Below are 21,498 nucleotides of genomic sequence, written 5' to 3' on the forward strand. Positions count from 1 at the left end.
AACATTCCTCCCTTGCAAGTAGAGAAACCTGGAGGTGTTGAGGCATCCGCAGCAGCTTTATTTATCCAGACGCCTCTAATGTTCATGCTTAGGCAATGTGTCTGCTGCCGAGGCTGGATCACCACATGGAGGTGGTGATCTAAAATGGAAAAAGCAACTTTTCCACAAATTTGGCAGTTTGTCATGGACAGGAACTAAGTGATGGATACCTTCCACCGCAAAAAGGGGAACCTGCCAATGCCTGCCCCCTCAGGTACCTCCACCCTTGCTGTCATTGCCCAGGCAGGGCAGTGGCCCTCGGATAGGGGGCTAGAGCCCCATGGGCTCTGTCAGTGTCAGGGCCCTGCCTGGCACTGCACTGGCTCAGGTGCACCACATACGAGTGGTGGGAGAACCAGCCCTGGGTGCATTCACACCAGTCAGGGATTGCCCAGTGCTGTCCAGCTCCTCTGAGCTGGTGCTGTGCACGTGGCTCCATCCCCCTGCTTTGACCCACACAGAGGGGCCGGGGCTCAGCCCTGCCTGGTAGAACCTGCTGCCACACAGAGCAGTGGACACAGTACCCAATGTCCCAAAAGGAAAAACCCATGGGTCACTGAGGATGATGTTTGTCTCCACAAGGACTCAGCTCATCCTCTAGATCCAGAGCTCTCCCGAAGCAGCAGGATACTTCTTCCTGGAAACTCCATTCCTGCTCCCAGCAAGGAGCAGTGCCACTGCTCCCACACCAACCCAGGTGAGAGGCTGCAGGCAGCACTGCTTTTCATTTTTTCTCCATTGTTTCTTATCTCTGCACCGAGTTCTGGATGTTGCACAGGACGGAACCTGGTCCCCGCCCTGGACTGGCTGCCGGGAGCCTGCGGCATCCTCGTTTGTGTCGGGCTGGCACTTCTTGCCTGTCTCTCCCTATCATCATCCTTTTTCCCAAGGAACAAGACAAGTAGTTTTCTGCAGCCGATCAAGCTTCTAGTGCTGAGAAAGCAGGAGCGATGGCTGCTAATGTCTTAAGCGGTGCCGCACGCAGCCCTTCGGCTCAGCAGGAGCAGCCAAGCGGAAGCCTGGGATGTCGGGGTGCAAGAGAAAAGAAAAGGGGAGCCGGGGATGGGGATGGAGCAGTCCGCAGTCATACTCTGCCACAGCCGGTGCGCTTCCCGGCTCAGACTGCATGTGGGGCATCACACCCGGGACAGGCGGGGCTGAGCAGCCCCAGCCCGGCAGTGAAATTTAATTCATGCGTCACTTTAAAGCTTTTCCCTCCTACTTACCGGCGGCACCGCGGCGGCCGATGGCTGCTCCTCCTGCCCTTGCCGAGGACAGAAGCGACTGCTACCGTGGGGCGGCCCCGCCGCGCTCCCCCCGTGGGCTGATGGTTCGGGCAGCGCCGTTCTGGCACCGGGCTGGGGCATCCCGGGAACCGGCCGTGACCCTCGCAGCCCCGAGCCCCGGCTGCCGCTCCCGGGCGAGGGCTGCTCACACCATTCTGGTGCTGGTTCCCGGTCCCGAGCGGAGGTTGCGCGGCTGCGGGAGGCGCCGCTTCCGACCCAGGGAGGTGCCCCCGGCTCCACACCGCTGCTTCGAGCGGTCCGGGGCTAGCTGCGGGGCAGAGCGGGGCAGGGCCAGGCAGGACAGCGGGACCGGGGACGGGACGATCGCACCGGCACCGGGGCCGGGCAGGGCAGGACTCGGCGGGCAGCGGGACCGCCCCAGCCCCGTGGCAGCCCGGTGCAGGGAGGAAGGGCTCTGCGCGGCGGTACCTCCGGCCCGGCCCGGGGGAGGCACCGGCCGCCGAGCGGCCGCGGGGGCTCCAGGAGGCGCTGACGTCAGGCGGCCCCTTAAATAGCGACGCAGCCGCCGCTGCCCCGGCACTTCCCGCGGAGGCAGCGCGGAGCCGCCGCCGCCCGATCGCGGGGATGGCCGCGGCGGGGCGGCGGGCGCAGGGGGGCCGGGGCGAGCGCAGCCCCCTCGGGCGGCCCGGCCGCGCCGCCGCGTAGCCGCGGGAGATGCCGGAGCGGCCGCGCCGGGGCCGGGGCGCCGGGCCGGGGCCCGCCGTGCCCGGCGGCGCGGCCCCATGGAGCCATGGCGCGTAGGGCGCCGAGCGGGTGGGCCCCGGCCGTGGCTCCGGCTCCGTCCCGGCGGCTGGCAGGGAGGGTCCTCGTCCTCTTCACGCTGTCGCTGTCCTGCTCGTACCTCTGCTACAGCCTCCTGTGCTGCTGCGGCAGCCCCGCCGTGCCCCGCGCCCGTTGCCCGCCCGCCCGCGCCGCCGCCGCCAAGAAACTTCTGCAGCAGTCGCGGCCGTGCGGGCGGCCGCCCCCCGCCCCGCCGGCCGGCAGCGCCCCGGGGCCGGCCCGCCCGGGAACCAAGCGCCTGCCGCGGGCCATCGTGGTGGGCGTCAAGAAGGGCGGCACCCGCGCCGTGCTGGAGTTCATCCGGGTGCACCCCGAGGTGCGCGCGCTGGGCACCGAGCCCCACTTCTTCGACAGGAACTACCACCGCGGGCTGGAGTGGTACAGGTGAGGGCGGAGGGCTGCGGGACCGGCCCCCGCCCGCCCCGGGCACCCCTTGTCCCCGGCCGCCGGCCACCCCCCGTCCCAGAACATCCCCGTCCCTACACACCGCGGGCACCCACTGCTCGCCTCTGTTCCCTCTCCTCTCCCGGCGCTCTCGCTCTCAGTGCGGACTCGGGTCCGCGTTCCTCGGTCAGTCGATGGAGCCGGCGGGGCGGGAGCGGCCGGAGCGGTACGGCGAGCGGGCGGGCGGCGGAGGCTGTCGCCCGGCGCACTCAGGGAGTTTTCCTTAATCTCCTCTTGCTGTAGTGCTGAGCGGGTCGCGGCTCGGTCCTTCCCGTTCACCGGAGCCCTCGGCTGCAGCCCCCCGAGCCCCAGCCCTGCCGCTAGGCAGCCAGGAGCCGGGACGATGCTAGGTTTTCCATCCCGTCTGAGGAAACATTTGCCTGGGTGAAGGGTTCTCCAAAACGCGTGAGTGCCCGTGCACGGTATGCACGGCGGTCCTCCCGCACCCCTGCTCGGTGCACCCCGGCACGATTCTGCTACCGGCCTTGATCGCTGGCTCCGCGAGCAGAACAGTCCCTGTCCTCTGCCATCCCACCTCTCTGAACTCCAGTAACTGTGGATCTATATGGAATCTCTAATAATTTGCAGAGGTCAGCGAGTGTGTCTCCAGCAGGAGATGGTGGGATTTTAATTTCCGTGAGGGCTTTTGTGAGGTGCTCTGAGAGAGGCAGCAAGTTCTGCTGTTAAGCAGGTGACAGCACCCATGGGCTCAGTGGTGCTGCCAGCGGTTCACCCCCTACTCCCTGCGGTTCCCACCCAGTGTACCCACGGGTGTTTGCTGTGCTGTTGTAGAGTTCTGGGTGCGTTCGGGCAAGGCCGTGGGGCTTCTGCTGGGCATCAGCATCGGGAAGCAGAGGAGGGCTTGGCCTGGCCCCGGGTGCCTGTAGCTCACGGCAGGGGAAAGGACGCTGTCATTGCCAGTGTGTCGGAGCATCATGGTGGGTGGTGGGGGCAGCCCGTGGGGCCACACCGAGCTCGCTTGCCCTCCATCTTGACAGCAGTTTCCTAGCAGAGATGTCCCCGGTTCCAAAGCAGGTCAGTGCTCAGTGGCAAGCAGGTGGGAAGTCAGCGTGACATGGGGCTTGTGCCTTGGGAGGCAGCTCAGGCACTGCATGGAGAGAACTGCAGCACTGCTGCCTTGTGTCCTACTAGGGTCACAGTGGACCCTGCAGCCAGGAATGTTCAGATCCTTTTCTGCCAGTACTGGTGGCAGGTGACAGAAGAGCCAAAACAGGCACAGGTGAAGCTCACTGAAGCCGTTTCCTTCTCCTGAGGCTGTCCTGCAGCATGTCCAGTTCCTCCTGCTCTTCAGAGAGTAGCTACATCAATATCCTTTGCCTGCTCTTGCCTCTTGGGAGGTCTGTGTCATTTCCGCACCCTCCCCCCAGTATCAGGCACTGTCACCCACCCTGCATCCCTAAAAGCCAGCAGCTGTGAGCAGCCCTGCAGCACAGGCATGTGAGGACAGTGCTTTCTCTGAAGGACACCCAGAGTGGCAGGATAGGTGATGGAGCAGAATATGGGTTCTGGCTGAGCCCCTCGCTCAGAGGGGAGCTGCATGGGCTCAACACCTAGCTGGAAAGCAACCCCCCCAAATCCTGAGCTGGGGTCCTTCCCTGCATCCTTGTGTCTGCGACTGATCTGTGCTGTTTGCTTCCCCTGTGTGCTGTCAGCGTGGGAAATGCGGGGTGGGAGCCTCATGGGCAGTGCAGGACCAAACCTGTGACACTACTCCCAAACAAGGCTTGGGACACAGAGCCTGCCCTGAGTGAAGGGACAGACCTCATCTGGGGCATGTAAGGGCACCTGTGGACACCAGGAGTGGTGTTGGTCCAGGAGGCAGGAGCTGTGTCCCCTCCCCTCACACTGTGGCACTGAGGGGCTGCAGCAGTTCCAGCCAAGCAGACAACCTCCCACCCTGAGCCGTAGTTCAGCCTGGGATTGTCCATGTGAAGGGACTCAGCTGTGACCAGGAGGGGTGCAGCCTGTGGCAGTGGAGAGAGCAGCTGTGGAGCAAGGTGGGGGCAGCAGTGGGAGCATGGCCAGGTGAGCAGTGTGCTGCCTCGGGGCCTGGCTTTGTGTCTGGATCGATAGAGAGATCATGCTGGAGCAGCAGAGCCTCCAAATTAGTTCAGCTAAAACAATTAAATGACACTTCCTTGGGTTTATTACCTTTTTTTTTTTAGCCTGACAAATGTGCCAAAACTTAAGCACAGAGGCTGCTAAAGTATAAAACGTGGAATTGATTTTCTTCCTTGCAAGTGGAGCAATTAAATGTGGAGCAGGTCTAACCCACAGCACGATAAGCTCCTGTCGCTCTGCCAAGAGCCTGGGGAGCAGGAGAGCAGGGTCATGCCAGTGGCTACAGCCCAGGAAGGACAGAGGTGAGGCTGGGGGCAGCAGATATGGGGGCTGTGAGGGATTGCAAGGGGCCTGCCAGGACCCCAGATTGGGGGGCTGCACCTGGCCTGGCTGAGGCTGTCTTCCAGCTGCTGGCTGGGGAGAGCAGGTGCTGCCATGCTTGCAGAGTGCTGTGGAGGAGGGTGGTGTCTGCAGGCAGCCCGGAGCACAGACCCCTTGGAAAGGCGAAGGTAAAGGCATTCCCTGATGTGAGTAGAGACTTTGCCTGCAGGAGCCCCTGGCTGCTGAGTGCCAAGTCAGCTCTGTCCTTTCCTTGTGCCCCAGTGGGGAGCCAAGTGGAGAGACCAAGTTGGACTTTGGTGCAGTGGCAGGTAGTGTGAGAACTGAGCCCCTGTGATGCTCCAGAAACATTGGTTACCGTTTTCTCATGTTTCCCCCTGCCTTGGCATTTGTCTGACGCAGAGGTGGCAGACCTAGCAGGAGGGGGAAACCTCCTGATCTGCCTGTCTTTGCCTCTCCAAATGTCATGCTTGCTCACAGCTGCTCTCATGGTGCCTCCTACGTCAACTCCTGCCATGGCCTGGAGCAGCCCCAGCTGCCCCTGTGCGGGGGGATGACACGCTGGGCAGAGCCAGATCCCTGGGTTCCCCCCGTGTGGGACCACTACCCGGGAGCTGCCCACTTGCTGGCTCCAGACCCAGAGCCCCCGTGCTGTTTCCAGTTCCCATCAGTCTCTAATCCACCTCATTGGCTACAGACACACTACAGGAAAGATATTTTTAGCAAGGTCTGTTTTAAGACAACTGAAACCAAACAGCAGCTACTGGGAAATATTGATTCATTACCAATCCTGCACTAAATGTTCAATATTGAGCTTTTTCCTGCTGCAAGTAGTGTGGGCCAATAACCTTCAATATTTTCCAGAACACAGGGAAGATGGTGTCATTTAAATTGCCGTTAACTTTGAGTAGTGATTCTAATTGCAGCATCTTGGGGTGCAGTTTTCCTCCTTAGGATTCCTGAGTGATCCTGTCAGATGCTCCAGTGTTATTTTCACAGAGAGGGGCTTTTCCTTGTGGCTGCAGCAGCAGGCTGAGCCTGGCTCCCACCCATCCTGCTGGCTGCCATAGCTGAGCCCAGCGGCGGCGTTGGCACAGGGCAGAGCCCGTCTGGTTCTGCACGGCCCCACCTGAATCCCCTGATCCCAGGGGTAGCACCTGGGCCAAGCTTGGCTTCCCCACGTAGTTCTGCGACAGGTCCCTGGAGCACCAGCACTGCTGGAGTTCTGCCCCCTGCCCCTCATCCCTGCCTTGCCTCTGGTTTTGGGGTTGGCTTTGGGGTGCTTCAGGCACTGCAGCAGCACAAGGAAGGCAGCTGCCCTGGGGAGCAGCCCTGCCAGCGGGAGCATCGCTGTGTCCCCGCGTTCCTGGGCCTGTGGGAGGGCAAGAAAGGAGCCGGCAGAGCCGCTCCCACCCCCGGCTAAGTGCTCCCGGCTAATGGCCGGGCTGGCGCACACACAAATGGGAGCCCATTAGGCTTTGCCCGGCGACATGTTTGTGGGCTTTACTGACAGTGCATTTGGGTAAAGTTAATTAGTGAGAAGAGAGGAAGGCAGCAGCTTCAAGGATGCTTTGAAATTTCCTTGACTTCAGAGAGTGCCCTGGCTCTGGGGAATGGGCATGGAACCCGTGGCAGAGGCGCTGCCCAGGCAGCGTTCCCTGGGCACTGCCATGCCCACGCTGCCTGTGGACAGCAGTCCTGCCTGTCCTGTCCCCAGGGTGAGCCAGGTGCTGCCAAGACCCGCACTCAGGCCAGGAGAGCTTCCCTCTCTGAGGAGCTGGGAGAGACGCTGGAGATAGGCTCATGTGGGGGCCTAGCCTCCGGCATTAAAGATGTGTATTCTAGCTCTGTTCCTTCTCCTTGTTTGTAAATGCTGCAGTTTGTTCTCACCTTTGCTTTGGAAGCACCAAATCCAGCTGGTGACTTGGCACACCACGGGCTTGACTGCCCTGTGAGGCTGGCGAGAAAAGGACACCAGTCCCTGGTGACCCTGGGTGTCCATGGTGGGGCCAGGCCCTGCCTGCAGTGTGTGCCCAGAGATGGCTGGGGCCAGGAGCAAGAGCCAGAGCTGGCTCGGAGGGCCTCTGAGTGACACTGAGTCTCCAGGACCTATTAGCATGTCGGTGGGGTTTGTGCTTGGTTGCACTGTCCATTTGCACTCACCTGGCACAGGGAGGTCACCAAGTGGCCACTGCAACTCTGACACAGGCCATTAACTTGGGAATTGCTGCAGCAGCTGGGGCACATGTGGTGGTTTTAAAAACAAGTATTCAGTTTTGAAGTTTCACCTTTGGAAGGAGTTGCCTTGGAAATGGGAAAGGGGGAGAGTCCAGCCTGTCTCCATGAGCAGAGAGCAGTACCCAGCAGCGCTGAGAGCTGGGCTCTGTGCAAGCTGTGCAGGAAGCCCTCATCTCCTGCTTCTTCCCAGCTCCACTGCCCTCAGAGCAGACCTTGGCCTTTGCCAGACCCTCCATCAGTGCCAAGTGGTTATTAAGGAAGGTGAGGGTCACATATAGGTGTGTGTCTGTGAAGGGCAATGGCAGTGTGCCCTTTGAAAAAGAATCTCTTGACTTAAAGGACACTGCAAATCTCTGGAGCATTTAAGTGATTAAAAATGAATCAGCAACAAAGTTAATTACTGTGTTCGCTCTGCTTTTATGCATGGAAATGTCCCTCATTAGCCGTCTGCAAGCACTGGTGTAAATTCTTTGAACATAAACATTTATTAAAGGGAGCTGCTCCATCATTAAATCCTGGCTGCTGTAGTGCGGGGTGGTGGCAGCGGGGCCATGGGGCCCAGCCAGCTGCTGCCAGGGCCTTGGGCCCTTGGGTGCGGTGGTAGCTGTGGGCATGGTGCTGTCCCTGCAGGCTGGGGGATGCAGCCGGTCTGTCCTGCGTGGCATGGCAGCACCCTGACAGCGAGGGGCTGCAGAGCAGTGCTGGGGAATCCCCTCCCTCCCCTCAGCCCCTTGCAGTCCTTGGCAGGGTGGTGCAGCCCTCAGCCAGTGCATCGCTGTGTTCCCAGTGACCCCTGTGATATCTCTCAGCCAGAGCTTTTTATCTTTGTCACACCTCGGTTTCTCACATGTTTAACCCAGTTTTGCTTAAACTTCCCGAAGCTACCAGAAGTAGCTTTGCTGGAGCTTTCATCCACCACTGCCACCCACTGTCCTGCTGAGCAGAGGGTGCCAGGCAAGAGCTGATGGTGCTGTCAGTTGTGTGTGCACCCGTGGCACAGCATAGCATGGCATGGCATGGCACAGTCCTGCTGGGAGCTGAGGCCAGTGCTGACTCCTGTGCTTCCTGTGCTCATCTCTCAACACATCAAGCTGCAGCTGGAGACACGCTCACAGCCCACCCTTCGCTGCTGGTGACATCAGCTGGGAGAGGGAAAGCGCAGAGCCCTCACCACAGGAGCTGGCACTTGGAATTTTTTTGCCAAATTAAACAGTTTGTTTTTATGCTGCTGAGCAGATGGAGCCCAGGATCGCACACGCCAACCTGTGCACACAACGGACTGCAGCAGGCAGGGACTGACCCAGGGCTGTGATGGGATTATCAGTGGGCGCTGCTCTCCCCACTCTTACCTGCAATATCTCAATTGTTTGATGAGATTTTGTACAAATTCCTCCCTGGGAGAGTGTTTCACGCATGTTCAACATCAAAGCACCACAGCCAGTGAGGGAGTGCATGTTTCTTTAATGTGGGAGTGTTGTAGGGGCCGCAGGGTACCCAAAGGCAGATTATAACAAAATTAATAATTCAGGGCTTGGAAAGGTGCTGGTGAGGAGTTAACTCCTTCAGGGCAGGTCGCTGCCTTCATGCTGCCACAGCCAGGTCAGGCTCTGCCTTGCTGCCACCCAAGACCTCTGGGGTTGTGGGGTTGTGGGGGCTATGCTGGCTCCCAGGGACCGCAGGGCACAGCTGGGCCACATCAGGGTCAGCAGCTCCGCTGGGCTGTACCCACATGTGTCCCCATGTCACTAACATGGGCAAATGCAACCTCTAATCTGGGCTGAAGGGAGTGTTAACGCCCATATCAAATGATACGAAAGGGCTTTAAGAATTGGGCAACTCTAGTGCAAGTAATCTCTAATTCAGAAGGAATTAATGCTGTCCCTGCAGCCAGAGCAATGTGCTGAGCGAGTGCCCCAGCCATCCTCCCCCCACCACTGTCACTCGTACATCACTGTCCCCATGCTGGCAGCAGCTGGCTCAGCGCATGCCAGGAGCCAGTGCCAAGGCCAGCTGGGGACATCAGCAGAGCCACAGGACATGTCCATGGAGCAGCAGGAGCAGCTCCTGGTTGAGCCCTGGCCACGCAGCTACGTGGCACTGTGGGCCAGCACCAAGAGCCTTCACACCTACACATGCGAGCCTGGGCCTTAAAGCTCTGTGACATACTATTTGTATGCAAATAACCTTGTGAATGCAGAAGTCCAAAAATATTATTTTAAAGTCGGGTGTAATTAAGTTTGCCATGCATTTCCCTGCTCCTGCAGCCCCAGGGATCCTGCTGTTAGTGGGAAAATGAATGCCTGGATGACATCTCTCCCCCTTGCATGGCTTCACTGGTGATTTATTTATCTGCTTGTGCTGTGTTTTGTTGTCTCAGCAGTCTCTGTTGCTCAGAAGCAGCAAACACTGGGAGTCCATTTAAAAAAAACAACTCTTGTCTCATTTCAGTAATTTACTATGCAGAGGTTTTGTGTTTTTCATAATGGATTAGAACCTGTGATTTTGTATTTTGAATGCATGGACCTAATAACTCACGTAATGAAAGTCTAACAGGCTTGAGGATGCGCCATTAATGAAACAGCAGTTTTATGATTCTCCACAATACATTGTAATAGTGAATCACTTACAGAGCTGTCCAGTGCTGATTTATGATGAAACTTGTTTGTGATGTGGAGATAGAGCCATGTGCCTGCACTGAATTAGCACCTCCTGACAGTCATTAAACAATGGGAATTGTAATCGGGATTTATGGGGTTTGAAGCAGAGCAGTGGGAAAGGCCAATTAAGCACCATCCATGCTCAGGTACCTCAGTGAACCAGGCCTGCTAATTTATGCTGACTAATTAGTTTGTTTTCTCTCAAATTAGGGAGCTGGTCAAGAGCACATGAGGGTGCATGGGCTGGTGCCCTCGGTATGTGCTGCCACTCCCTGCCGTGTCCTGGGTCTTCCATCTCTGTCCTCTTGTCACACAGGATGTTGTGGGCTGCCGTTGGATCTCCTCCCAGTTAGGTCTTTCATCAGCCCAGAGCTGCTGGCCATGGGCCATGTTTTAGGGATGCTGGAGGGGCCAGATCTCAGTCACTGCACTGACGCAGCCTCGGAAGCCCCCGCGTTGTGGTGCCAGCACGGCTGTGGTGGCTGTGCCAGGTTTATCGCATGGATAACAGGGATGCCATCAGAAATGGCTGCAGAGAGGGATGGTGTGTTTGCTTTCTGTCACTGCTGCTGGCCTGAAACTCGCTGGAGTACCCAGGGCTCCAAGGCTGGTGAAGTGACTGCGGTACCAGTGCCAGGCCTCTGTGCAGGTGCGAGCACCCACTGCGGGGCCCAGCCAGGCAGACAGAGCCTGGGGATGTGCATTGTGGGGGGCTCACAGGGAGCTCCACCAGCTGAATTTGGGCTGTGCCTTCTCACACTGCAGCAGCTGCTAGTGCCACAGGTGCTGGTGCCACAGGGTGCTGCTGAGGTGTGGATGCAACAGAAACGTGCTGGCCTCATCCTGGATGCCAGCACTCCCTGCCTGCTCCAGCCAGGCATTCCCTACCTGCTCCCTGCCTGCTCCCCACCTGCTCCCTGCCTGCTCCAGCCAGGGGACCTACAGTGCCGTGAATCTGACTGCAGTGGATTTGATAGTTTACTCTAGTAATACAAGACCAATTTATAAATCTTTCCATCCCATTAGTTTTTATTTGATTTGGATGTTCAGATGTCAAAGCAAATGATTTAATTAGTGTTAAGCTGGGCTGCAGGGATGCTGTATTTCCCCCAGTCTGGTGCTCCTTGCCTGGCCTGCAGCCCAGCTCCCAGTGCCAGAAACAGATGGGTGTACCCAGGAGCCCATTTGGAGCTCTTGGGCCTGCTCAAGCCCTGGTGGGGTGGGTGATAGCCTCATGGGCATGAGCGCCACATCCCTGGGCAGCCCCTTGCCCTAGCTCCCACTGGCAGAGTGGCACAGCCCCCTGGACCCTGTTCATTGCTCCCCATGGCTCCTTGTGATGGTGATGTGGCACAGCTACCACATTCCTTCATCCTGGCACTGGACACACACTTGCTACTCTGTGTGTGGGGCTTCCAGTACCCTTGTCCTCTGCCCAGGCTGTCCCCTGGGACTGGGATGGACCTGGAAGTCATCCGTGGCCAGGGTCCTCCACTGTGCTGCTGGAGGGGTCTGTGCCTGCTTTGTTCCACTGGAGGGGACATGTCACCAGCCCCACGGTGCAATCATTACCTCCTGGTACCTGTCCCGGCTCCTTCCTTACCATCACCTTCTGCCTTGCTTGCAGGAGCCTGATGCCACGAACACTTGACAGCCAGATCACAGTGGAGAAGACCCCCAGCTACTTTGTCACCAAAGAGGCACCGCGGCGGATCTTCAACATGTCCCGGGACACGAAGCTGATCGTGGTGGTGCGCAACCCCGTCACCCGCGCCATCTCGGACTACACACAGACCCTCTCCAAGAAGCCGGACATCCCCACCTTCGAGGGGCTGACCTTCCGCAACCGCAGCCTGGGGCTGGTGGACACCTCCTGGAACGCCATCCGCATCGGGATGTACGCTGTTCATCTGGAGAGCTGGCTCCAGTACTTCCCTCTCTCACAGATTCACTTTGTCAGTGGGGAGAAGCTGATCACAGACCCAGCAGGGGAGATGGGCAAAGTCCAGGACTTCCTGGGCATCAAACGGGTTATCACAGACAAGCACTTCTACTTCAACAAGACAAAAGGCTTTCCATGCCTGAAGAAGTCAGAGAGCAGCGGCTTGCCTCGCTGCCTTGGCAAGTCCAAGGGCAGGACTCATGTGCAGATAGACCCCGAGGTGATCGAGCAGCTTCGGGACTTTTATAGACCTTATAATATCAAATTCTATGAAACAGTCGGGCAGGACTTCAGGTGGGAATAAGTGTCCGGGAGAGGAGGTGCAGTGACATGAAGCTGCAGTCTTCTGTGAGGAGGGCCCAAGGGGCTGGAGCCAGGACTCCCCTCAGCCCATCCTGTCCAGAATTGCAAGCAGAGGCAGGCAAGGAGTTTCCCTGTTCCTTAGGAGTCTGCAATGCTCCAGAGTGAACCAAGATAAAGAAGACTCAGAGTCCTGCTGCAGCCACCAAGCTAAGGGATGAGTGCTCAGCAGCACTGCCTGTCCCAGCAGGTCAGCAGCGATGTGGCTTCCTCTGTGGGGTCCCGTTTGCTTTTAGCACCACATGGTCCCCAGGGCCACAGTGATGGCCCCGTCCTGCAGCCTGTGTTCAGGCTGCTCTGAAGCACATCCCTCTGTGTCCCAAAGCAGATGGGTTCTCCTGGACAGTGGCAGTGGGACTGTCCCCGCCAAGCCATGTCCTGGGCAGGCAGAGCTCCAGCCACTCCACTTTGCCTTTTGTCACTTGCGCACCATGTGTACCGATGAGGACAGTGAGATGTATCTGCTTGACAAAGAAGTCTATGGAAAATGTTGTACTGATATTTTGTCCTGTGAATAAAGCACAGAATTCTGCTGTTACGGGTACTTTAGTGGCACTTGTTTCCTTGTTCCGCATGTGATCCCTTCATGTAAATAAAGTGGCTTCCACCAGTCCGTATGCATGGGCTGTTCTTAGGACAGGGCTGGGCAGCCCCAGGCAGAGCTGTGGGGAGCCCCCACGCCTGTGGGCAGGCGAGGGAGCAGGCAGGGGCTTGGGCAGGACAGGGGGTCAGCCAGACATGACCAAGGGGACATGCAGCACAGCCCTGCCTGGGGCTCCTCAGGCTCATCCTCTGGCACGGGACTGGGGATGTCTCGGAATGATGCACAGTGGCTGTGTGGGGATGCTACACACCATGGACCAGTTTGCAAGGCCTTACTGTGAATGATTAGTAACCAGTGAGCTCTAATAGGGAAAAATTGTAGTTAATTAGTGGACACCTAAGAGAGCCACATCTGCACCTCTGCCACTGCCAGCCACAGATGAAGACACAGCAGTGCGGGGACCCAAAGGCAGTTATGGGCAGGTAGAGGGAGAGACGGGAATTAACGGCCATTGACAGGAAAATGGGATATTTGCTTGTATGATTTTTCCTTTAAAGGAGAAAAACACTCACAGTGAGACTCACAAATCCCAGCCTCGCAGTAGAAAAGCTATTTCCAATCCACTCCAAGGAGGCAGAAGGTGCCAGGTTAGATTGATCCTCCTGACAATACTGTATTAGTGGAAAATTAGAGCTGGAGCCTGAGGAAACTGCTGCGATATCAAACAATTACTTTACATTTGTCCTTACAAATGGAGGGAGCAGAAATGTGCTTAAATCAAGTATTAGCTTTCCAAAGGGTGAGCAAATGAGGGCTCAGGAAGGGCTGCACTGAAAATGCAGAGCACATTAGGAGCTCTTAAAAATGGCTTTAAAAGCCCCAAGCAGGCAATCTGCATGCCAAGGAGGCAGGGGAGGGGTTTGATGAGGATGGAAGGGTTTGGTGAGGACATGGAGTGCTGCTGGTTTGGTGACCTGGTGCCTAGTAGAGGGGCTGCCAGAGGGAGCCCCCTGCTCGTCCAGCCTGGGTTCTCCCCACCCAGGGGACAGGGGACAGAGCCTGTGCTCTCAGGGCTGTCACGCAACTGTTCCCAGCCGTCCCTGGCGCAGCGCATCCCGCAGCCCTGGCTGCCCCCACAGCACGGCCACTGCCATTGTGTGCACCGTGTTTTGATGGGTTCACTCAGGCCTGAACCCCAGAGAGCAGCTGTTTAATATTTATCATCTCATAAATAGTTAAACATAATGAATGTGATTTAAGTGGTCCCTGATCCCACTCATGCTGAAGAGCTCTTGAGACGAGCAGGGCCAAGGGAACCCTTCACTGGCCCATTCACATCACCGGCAAGTGCCCTGCCCAGGAAGGGCCGAGCCACTGGAACATCCACGGGACTCACAGCACCACTCCTGCTTAGCAGCAGTCTCTCCTCCCAGAATGGCCCCCTCCCCACTGGGACCATCCCAGGACCTCCCAGTCAAGGACCTTATCTTTGACATAGTGTCCCCATTAGTTATTCAGTTATTAGTTATTAGTTATTATTACTACGAGAGGACCTGCCTGTCTCTTGATGAGGAGACCCTGACCCAGGTGGGAGCTGCCCTGGGAACACCGTGACTCCGGTGTCTCCCCATGTGTGATACCCAGCTGCGTTGCTGGACCAGCACATTAAATTCAGTCCTGGTATTTCCAGGTGCACAAGTAGTATTGTTTATCCCTCTGACCAAGGCAGGATCACAGTGCTGTGAGCATCGAGAAAGTTAGATTAACTTCTTATTAAGTTAATATGATTCAATTTCACTGCTGGCTCCATGTTTACTGGCAGCAGGCAGAGCCCTGGGAGTCACTGTGGGGGACTCCCAGCCCTGTCCCTCCACTGCGATGCTCAGAAGTGTGCTCCTAACACACCTCCTTCCACGCACACAGAGCAGGCAGCAAATAAATACGATCATTAACAGAAACCTCCAACCCCTCGGAGATGATGGATGCTCAGGGGCAGCTGGGATTCAGATACGTTCAAGTAGGTCAAGTTTCCTCCTGTTATATTCATCAGTCTGCAGCAAGGAACAGGTACACGGGGCCGGTTGGGCTCAGGGCTCTGTCACTGCTGCCCTGTACAGCTGGATGGGTACAGCTCGATGGGTACAGCTGGATGTCACCCAGTGATGCCAGGACCCACCTGCCTGGGCAGCACAGAGACGTAGAGGGGCTGTCCCTGGTACCAGCTCTGTGCCCGTGGTGACCCCGGCACTGCAGGCTCCCCTCCACAACACAGCTCACCAACAGGCTCTGGGGGCTGCGCCCCACTGCCAGCCCTCCGCTTCTCCACAGGAACCCCCCAACCTCTCCTGGAAAAGTCATCCCCACGGAACTCCCAGATACCATCAGCCTCTGACCCCCAATATGCTTCCCTTCCCGCCAGCCCTGCTGTCCTGCCCATCGGCACCCAGAGGGCACAGGAGCTGCCCGCGGGCACAAGTCCCCAGGGGAACACGAGCAGTGCAGAGGAGGAGCCGGCTGTGCCTGCGGCTGCCAGCCCAGCCCGGCGCCCGCTCCCCGGTGATGTGCCTCTGCTCACAATGGATCGACTCATTGCATTTGCTTTGAAAGTTTTCCAAGTTCCTCTCCAAGCCCCGCCCAGTGTTCCACGAGCAGGTGCGCGCAGCATCGAGAGGACCTGATGGCATCAATGCTGCATCGCTGCATAATTCATTACTTGACAGCTAATTAGCCGGCTGGTCCAATTAGTGACTCCTGTACAGCCAGGGCTGTGGGTGCCGGCAGCAGGGGACTGGCACTCACAGCAGGCGGGCGGCTGAGGGGGCTGACACTTGCCGGTGCCCGTGGGGGCTGGCACTTGACAGTGGCCGTGCCGGCAGCTTGTGGGGCCCGTGGGGTATCAGCTTCCAAGTGACCTTCTGCCAACTGATGGTGGTGGGTGTTGCACCCCAGGATGCTGCAACAGTGCCTGTCAAAGGCACTTTAACCTTGGCTGGGGCTCCCCATAGCGCTGTGGGAACACTGACCCCACAGTGGTACCACAGGCTGGCCATGGGATCGCTGCTGCCCGTTCCCAGAGGGAAAGGGGAGCTGGTGGGGCTCACACCATGTGATGCTGAGTCCCAGCCAGCCCTGAACCACAGCATGAGGCCAGTTCAGTGCAGGTCCCCTGTTGTGAGTAAGTGTTTTAAGATTTTAAAGGACCTTAACATGCTCATTCACGACATCCCTGCTCCCCGCAGCTGGCTCCTGCAGCAAGCACGGTGTGAGCACAGAAAACTGTCTCTGGCACGCTCCAGTGGCTGGAGATAAGGACAGCTTAGGGATAAATATTTACCCAGTGACTGAATGGATTCAACTGAGTTCATTCCTATTAGAGAATCTGTTTGTAATTATCTGAAGACTCGTTATTACCTGGGGACCTATAATCTCCCACAGTAATGAGTTCAAGTGGCTCCTGTGGCATATCAAGCAGGAAAGGGAAAGTGGGAAGGGGCTGCTGCCATTGCAGCAAGGGCAGGGCAGGCTCAAGGACAATGGAGCTGGCTCGGCTTTGGGCAGCTGACACTGTGGCACCAAGACCATGGGACACAGAGCTGCCACTTCGCCTCCCTGCAGCAGCTCAGGGGCAAGCCCTAGGCAGAGCTGAGGTCCAGGCAGAGCTCAGAGAGGGAAAAGCTGAGACTGGAATGGAACTGCTGCATCCCCAACCAGGTGTGGCTGCCCGGGATGTGCCGCAGGACATGGCCCCTGTGCCAGGCATAGGTGAATCCCAGCTCCAGGGGCAAGCCTGGTGGTGGGCTCTGTGCCCCAGAGAGCTGGTCTGTGGCTCGGCAGCATTGTCCCAGTCCTGCCACCCATAGGAACTAATTCTGCAAACCTGCACCAATTCTGTGTGACTCAACTAAAATAAAGTAACTGAAGAGCAGGATGCAAGGCAGGGCAGCTATTGACTGACACTGACAGATCCCACAGCTGCAAGGGAGGAAAATCCCCTCCTGGGACACGTGTCCAGGGTTCATGCATGTTAGTAGAGGGATGGTCCCCACTGCCATCGCCATTCAGGCCATGTTCATCCCTGTGTCCATCCGCATACACTGCAGGGCGCAGCAGCCCTGTGCCACAAGTGAGTGGATGCCCAAAACAGCAACACAGGAGGGAAAGTGCCCAGGAGGGACTGAGATGAGTTACTCTGCTGCTAATCCTGTGAAGGATCCAACCTGACAGCTGAAACAATCCATCTCTCCTTGTCACACACCATGGACCTCTGACCAGGCATGGCGATGGTGGCAGCCGGGCAGCCAGTGCCCGGGCTCACACCAGGCTCTGTGGTCCCTCCTCTTTGCTCCTTCCCTCTCCACCTTCCCTGAGTGTTGGCAGGTCCTAATGGATTAGTGTGTTTTAAATAAATTTCTTTATTTATTTAAAATGCACTAATTTTATTTAAAACACCCAAAGAGGCTAATGCTCTCAGCCCCATCTCTGCCTGCCACAGAGCTGCCGTGTGACAGTGCTGTGTTTAGTCACAGCACTGTTATGAGACCAATCCAGTCATTAAGCTCTAATCTCTAAAACAAAGATAAAATTATGTGATTAAGATCTAATTAAAGTCTAACTACCAGCACCATGAATCACTTCCACACAACTTTAATGGATGCCTTTCGAAGCCATCATGCATTTGGTTTCCTTCTGTGGCCGGTGATTTTCCTGCAGGGACTGGGTCTGCTCAGGCTGATGTTTGCTCTTGCTGGCTCTGATTTGGCTGGGGACCACTAAAAATGTTTACATGTGAGCGAGGAGCTTGAAAATCCATTTCTAACCAGACAGAAAATTTCATTTGACAAGCTCATTCAGATGTGCTGTGTCTCTGCAGAACTGAGTGGAGCAGGGGGGCACCTCACCCGCCGCCAGCCCAGTCCCAGCCAGGGACAATCACCTCAGCACTGCCATGTGCTTGGTGTGGCACACAGGGTGCTTGGTGTCCCAGCAGCTCAGTGCCTGGGCGGCTGGTGGCCAGAGCTGCACTAAATGCCATTAGCTCTCCTTGAGGAGAAAAAGGAAATGAAAGTCTTCCTTGCAGCTCTTGGGTTGTCCACCCAGAGGCACAGCCCTGTAATAATGTTGATGGAGAATATTGTCATTTTCCTTTTTCCCAGCAAATCATTGCCTGTCATTGTCCCAGTGCTGTCCCTGCCAGATCAACACAAGCATTTTAATGCCCTCACTCCTGTGCTTGCAGCTTGTCAAGGCAGAGACTCTGCCAAGGGCTGCCTCTACCAAAGGGCTGCCTCCCTGGGACCAGCAGCCCTGGCTAAAGTGCAAGTCCAAATTATTAGTGCAGTAGCCACCCCACTGCTAACAGCATCTTGTCCGGGGGAGCAGGTGAGGGATCATCCCACCTGCAGCCTCACAGCTCCATGGGATCAGCCAAGGGATTGTCCCACCCACAGCCTCACAGCCCTGCACGAGCAGCTGGTGGCACATGGTGCCAGTGGAGCTGCTGGGGTGGTTCTTTCCCTCAGACCAGCTAAGCACTGTGGCACCTGTCCCCAAGGCCCCTGCAGTGACTGTCACCATCCAGGGCAGGATGCTCTGCACCTGCCGGTTGAGGCAGTGGCTCCCACCCTGCCCAGAGCACTGCCAGGACTGCACGGGTGGGAGCACAGCCCCACCAGCACCAACTGCTCTGTGGATTCATCACACCCACAGGAAAGTTTAAGGTGAAGATAGAGCGGTATTTCCCTTAGGGAGAGCACATCAAAACGGCTGCTTCCCTGTTGCTCACCCGTGTGGGACAGGTGGAAATGGGTGTTGCAGGGAAACAAGACAAAGACTTACAGCCCCATTTAGGTTTGTTCTATGTCTTTCAGCAGAAGGATGTGTAGTTTTCCCGACGGTGGCACATTAAGTGCACACGCAGCCTGTGGGGATGGTGACTGCAACAGGTACCTGAGAGGCTCAGTGGGAGGGAAGATTATCGTCATTAATCACCACTGGGAAACGAGGCACTGTCTCCAAACTGCAGCCCTGTACAGTGGTGATTGTATACACATGAAGCCATACGTCAGGGGAATGATCCCTGGATGACTCAGCCAACCAGAGGAGATAAAGGAATTGAAATTCAGGAGTGCTGCTGGTTTACATCTTCAGAGGGATGAGCTTCCTCAAAACACTCATTCCAACACAGCAGGGCTCAGAACTGGGTCGTTCCTGTTACAAGCTAGACAAACACACCCACTTGGATTTGGGAAATACAGAAGAGCAGCAGGATAAGCCCAGGGGACAGATGGGCTCATGGTGCCCATGGAGCTGCCAGAGGGGATCTTGGTGCCAGGGGCTCCCCTCACCCCTGTGCTGGGCCACAGGGACTCACTCATGACCACTAACAAGCTCTGGCTGCTCCAGCTACCTTCTTAAATTAACTTGGGCCAGCCTGGCTGCAAACACACAGCTTAGTTCAGAGTCCAGTGTGACCTTGTCTCATCTGCTCAGGCTCTTCCCTGGCTGCAGAGCTGGGGCGAGTGTGTGGGAGTGAGCACTGTTGCAGTGCAGTGACCAGTGTCAGTGCTGCTGGTTCCCCTGGCTGCAGGGGTGGTTATGGGAAGCCCAGGGGGTTTACACCTGGCTCGGCCAGGAAGAGACAGACTGGCATGAGGGGAAAGGAAGGGAAGAGTATTGGCACTGGTGGTGTGGGGCAGAGGATGCACCACACCCCTCCCCAGCTCCAACAGGCCATGGCTCACCTCCACGCCAGGACAAGGGCTGCCAGGGCAAACTTCAAAAGGGGGAGAAAATGTTATTTCTCAGAGTTGATATTCCCTTGTGGATCTTATTCTGCTCATTATTCTGGTCGTTACTTAAGCAGCAGCTGCTCGTCACTCGTGGTTCAGTGGTGAGAAGGGCTGAGTGCAAGAGGCTAATTTATTTTCTTTTAGTGCTTCTCATCCATGGCAGCCCCTGGCTGCTCCTCACCACTGGAAACCAACCGGAGGCATTTCAGATATTTCTAATGTATGACAGCAACTGGGAAACAGAAATTACCCTCTCTGAAATAATTCCTGAGACAGATTTCTTTTGGCACTTTGCAATGGAGACACGGAGAAAACGCAAGCTGCATGTACCAGTTTGCTTTTCCTGGGCAATTTATTAGCCCCACCATCTGGTTAGACCTTGTTCCTCTCCTCAGACAAACCTCATTGCAGGGATAGCACCTGGAGGCACCTGGGAGTGCAGAGGAGACACAAGGGGCTTCCCACTCTCTGTGGCCTCAGTGCTCCAGCACCCCCACCATTGCCACCACTGGCACTTTCTGCCATGTGGGGCTTTGCTGAGCCAGGCTCCAGCCTTGATGGTGCTCCCATGGTGACATTGGGGGAGTGTGGTGGCCCCATAGGAAGGACCAGTGGGTCCCTGCCCGTGTGTCTGCCCCAGAGCCCAGCCCTGCAGCAGGGTGTTGGGGGCAGGGGGCAGTGGGGCTTGGTCCCCTCCTGCTCTGGCCATCCTCCCAGCGGTTTCCTGGTTCCATCCATGAGGAGCTGCAGGCTTCCTGTCATATGATGGGTCCCCACCGAGATTCAGAGCAAGAGACAAATGATCTGCTCAGGATGCGTTGCCTTCGCTCCACCTGCTCAGCCCAAATGAAATTAAAATATTGACAGAAACAATTTCCAGAGGGAAATTGGAAAAGTTAGTGGCGGTGCTGGAGCCAAGCGGTCCCTGCAGCCCAGCTGCCTGTCATCCTCCCAGGCAGCATGGGACAGGCAGCATCCTCCATCCAGGCAGCACCAGTAGGTGCCCAGGCATGGGGCGGCGAGTGCTCTGGCCATGACCTGCTACCTGCACCATGGGAGCTCCTGCCAGGGCACCAGAGATCTGGGCAGAGTTTCTGCTGCTTTCGTGACACTCAGAATCATTTTGACATAATAGTTTGGATAAATAAAACAAACTTGACATTTTCTGCTCATGCACATTTTCCCCAGAGAGCCAGTGCTGTGGGGAGGGGAGTGCTTGCTCCCATGCCAGCAGGTGATTCCCTGCCCAGAGAGCAGGAGCAGTGCTTGTGTCTCTCCTCCACTCACACTGCCCGAGCACCGAGCCCCACGGCACCACTGGTCTCACACCTGGATCAGGCCAGAGCTCCCCAGGGAGACACTGCCATCACCACCCAGCTGCAGAACAAGACTTTCCCTTCCAGTTCCTCAGTCCTGCATTCTAATCCATTTTCATCACTTTTCCCCCAGGGCATTGTGGCACTGAGGGAAGCACAGGCCATTTCTGTGCCACCACCAAACTCAGAACCTCATCAAAGAATGAAATCAGGTCGGTTTGACAAGACCTACTTCTGCTCAACCACGCTGACAAGCATGAATTTATATTCCCAGGCTCTAAATCTCCCATTAATTGAATTTTGCAGTGATTTTTCCACACGTTTGCCCAGGATTAATGTCAGGCTAATTGGATGCAGTTGTCCAAGTCATCTCACTCACTCACTCTGCTGTCTCTTCGTATATGTTCTCCTCCCACCCGACACCATGCTCCAGCTCTTCAGGATCAAGAGGGAAGCTCCAAGGGGAGCCACTTCTGACTCTGGTTTAAACCCCTCTCTTAGGGTCAGGCTGCCCAGGGCCCTGCAGCAGCACCCAGCACCAGCACTGCGCTTGCCACATGCCCAGCACCCACCACAGCTCACACCCTCAACCCGACACAGCTCAGAGCTGGCACGTGTCCCTTCATCCTCACCATGCTCTGCACAGCATGAGCAGAGCAGAA

General features: G+C 56.8%; 1 protein-coding gene across 1 annotated transcript; it reads left to right on the plus strand.

Annotated features, from left to right (window-relative positions):
• The first annotated feature begins 2,053 nt into the window (after positions 1-2,053).
• Positions 2,054-12,732, plus strand: HS3ST2 (heparan sulfate-glucosamine 3-sulfotransferase 2). Its single transcript, XM_069030086.1, has 2 exons — positions 2,054-2,510; positions 11,514-12,732. Exons 1-2 carry the CDS (start codon positions 2,077-2,079, stop codon positions 12,130-12,132), a joined length of 1,053 nt encoding a protein of 350 aa, XP_068886187.1. The 5' UTR covers positions 2,054-2,076; the 3' UTR covers positions 12,133-12,732.
• Positions 12,733-21,498: the final 8,766 nt, after the last annotated feature.

This window comes from Aphelocoma coerulescens, chromosome 14 (assembly GCF_041296385.1).
Source record: "Aphelocoma coerulescens isolate FSJ_1873_10779 chromosome 14, UR_Acoe_1.0, whole genome shotgun sequence".
Taxonomy (NCBI): Eukaryota; Metazoa; Chordata; class Aves; order Passeriformes; family Corvidae; genus Aphelocoma; species Aphelocoma coerulescens.

Coding starts and splice junctions, on each gene's coding strand:
- HS3ST2 (XM_069030086.1), top strand. CDS start 2,077: ATGGCGCGTAGGGCGCCGAGCGGGTGGGCCCCGGCCGTGGCTCCGGCT. Junction 2,511..11,513: donor CGCGGGCTGGAGTGGTACAG/GTGAGGGCGGAG, acceptor CCTTGCTTGCAG/GAGCCTGATGCCACGAACAC.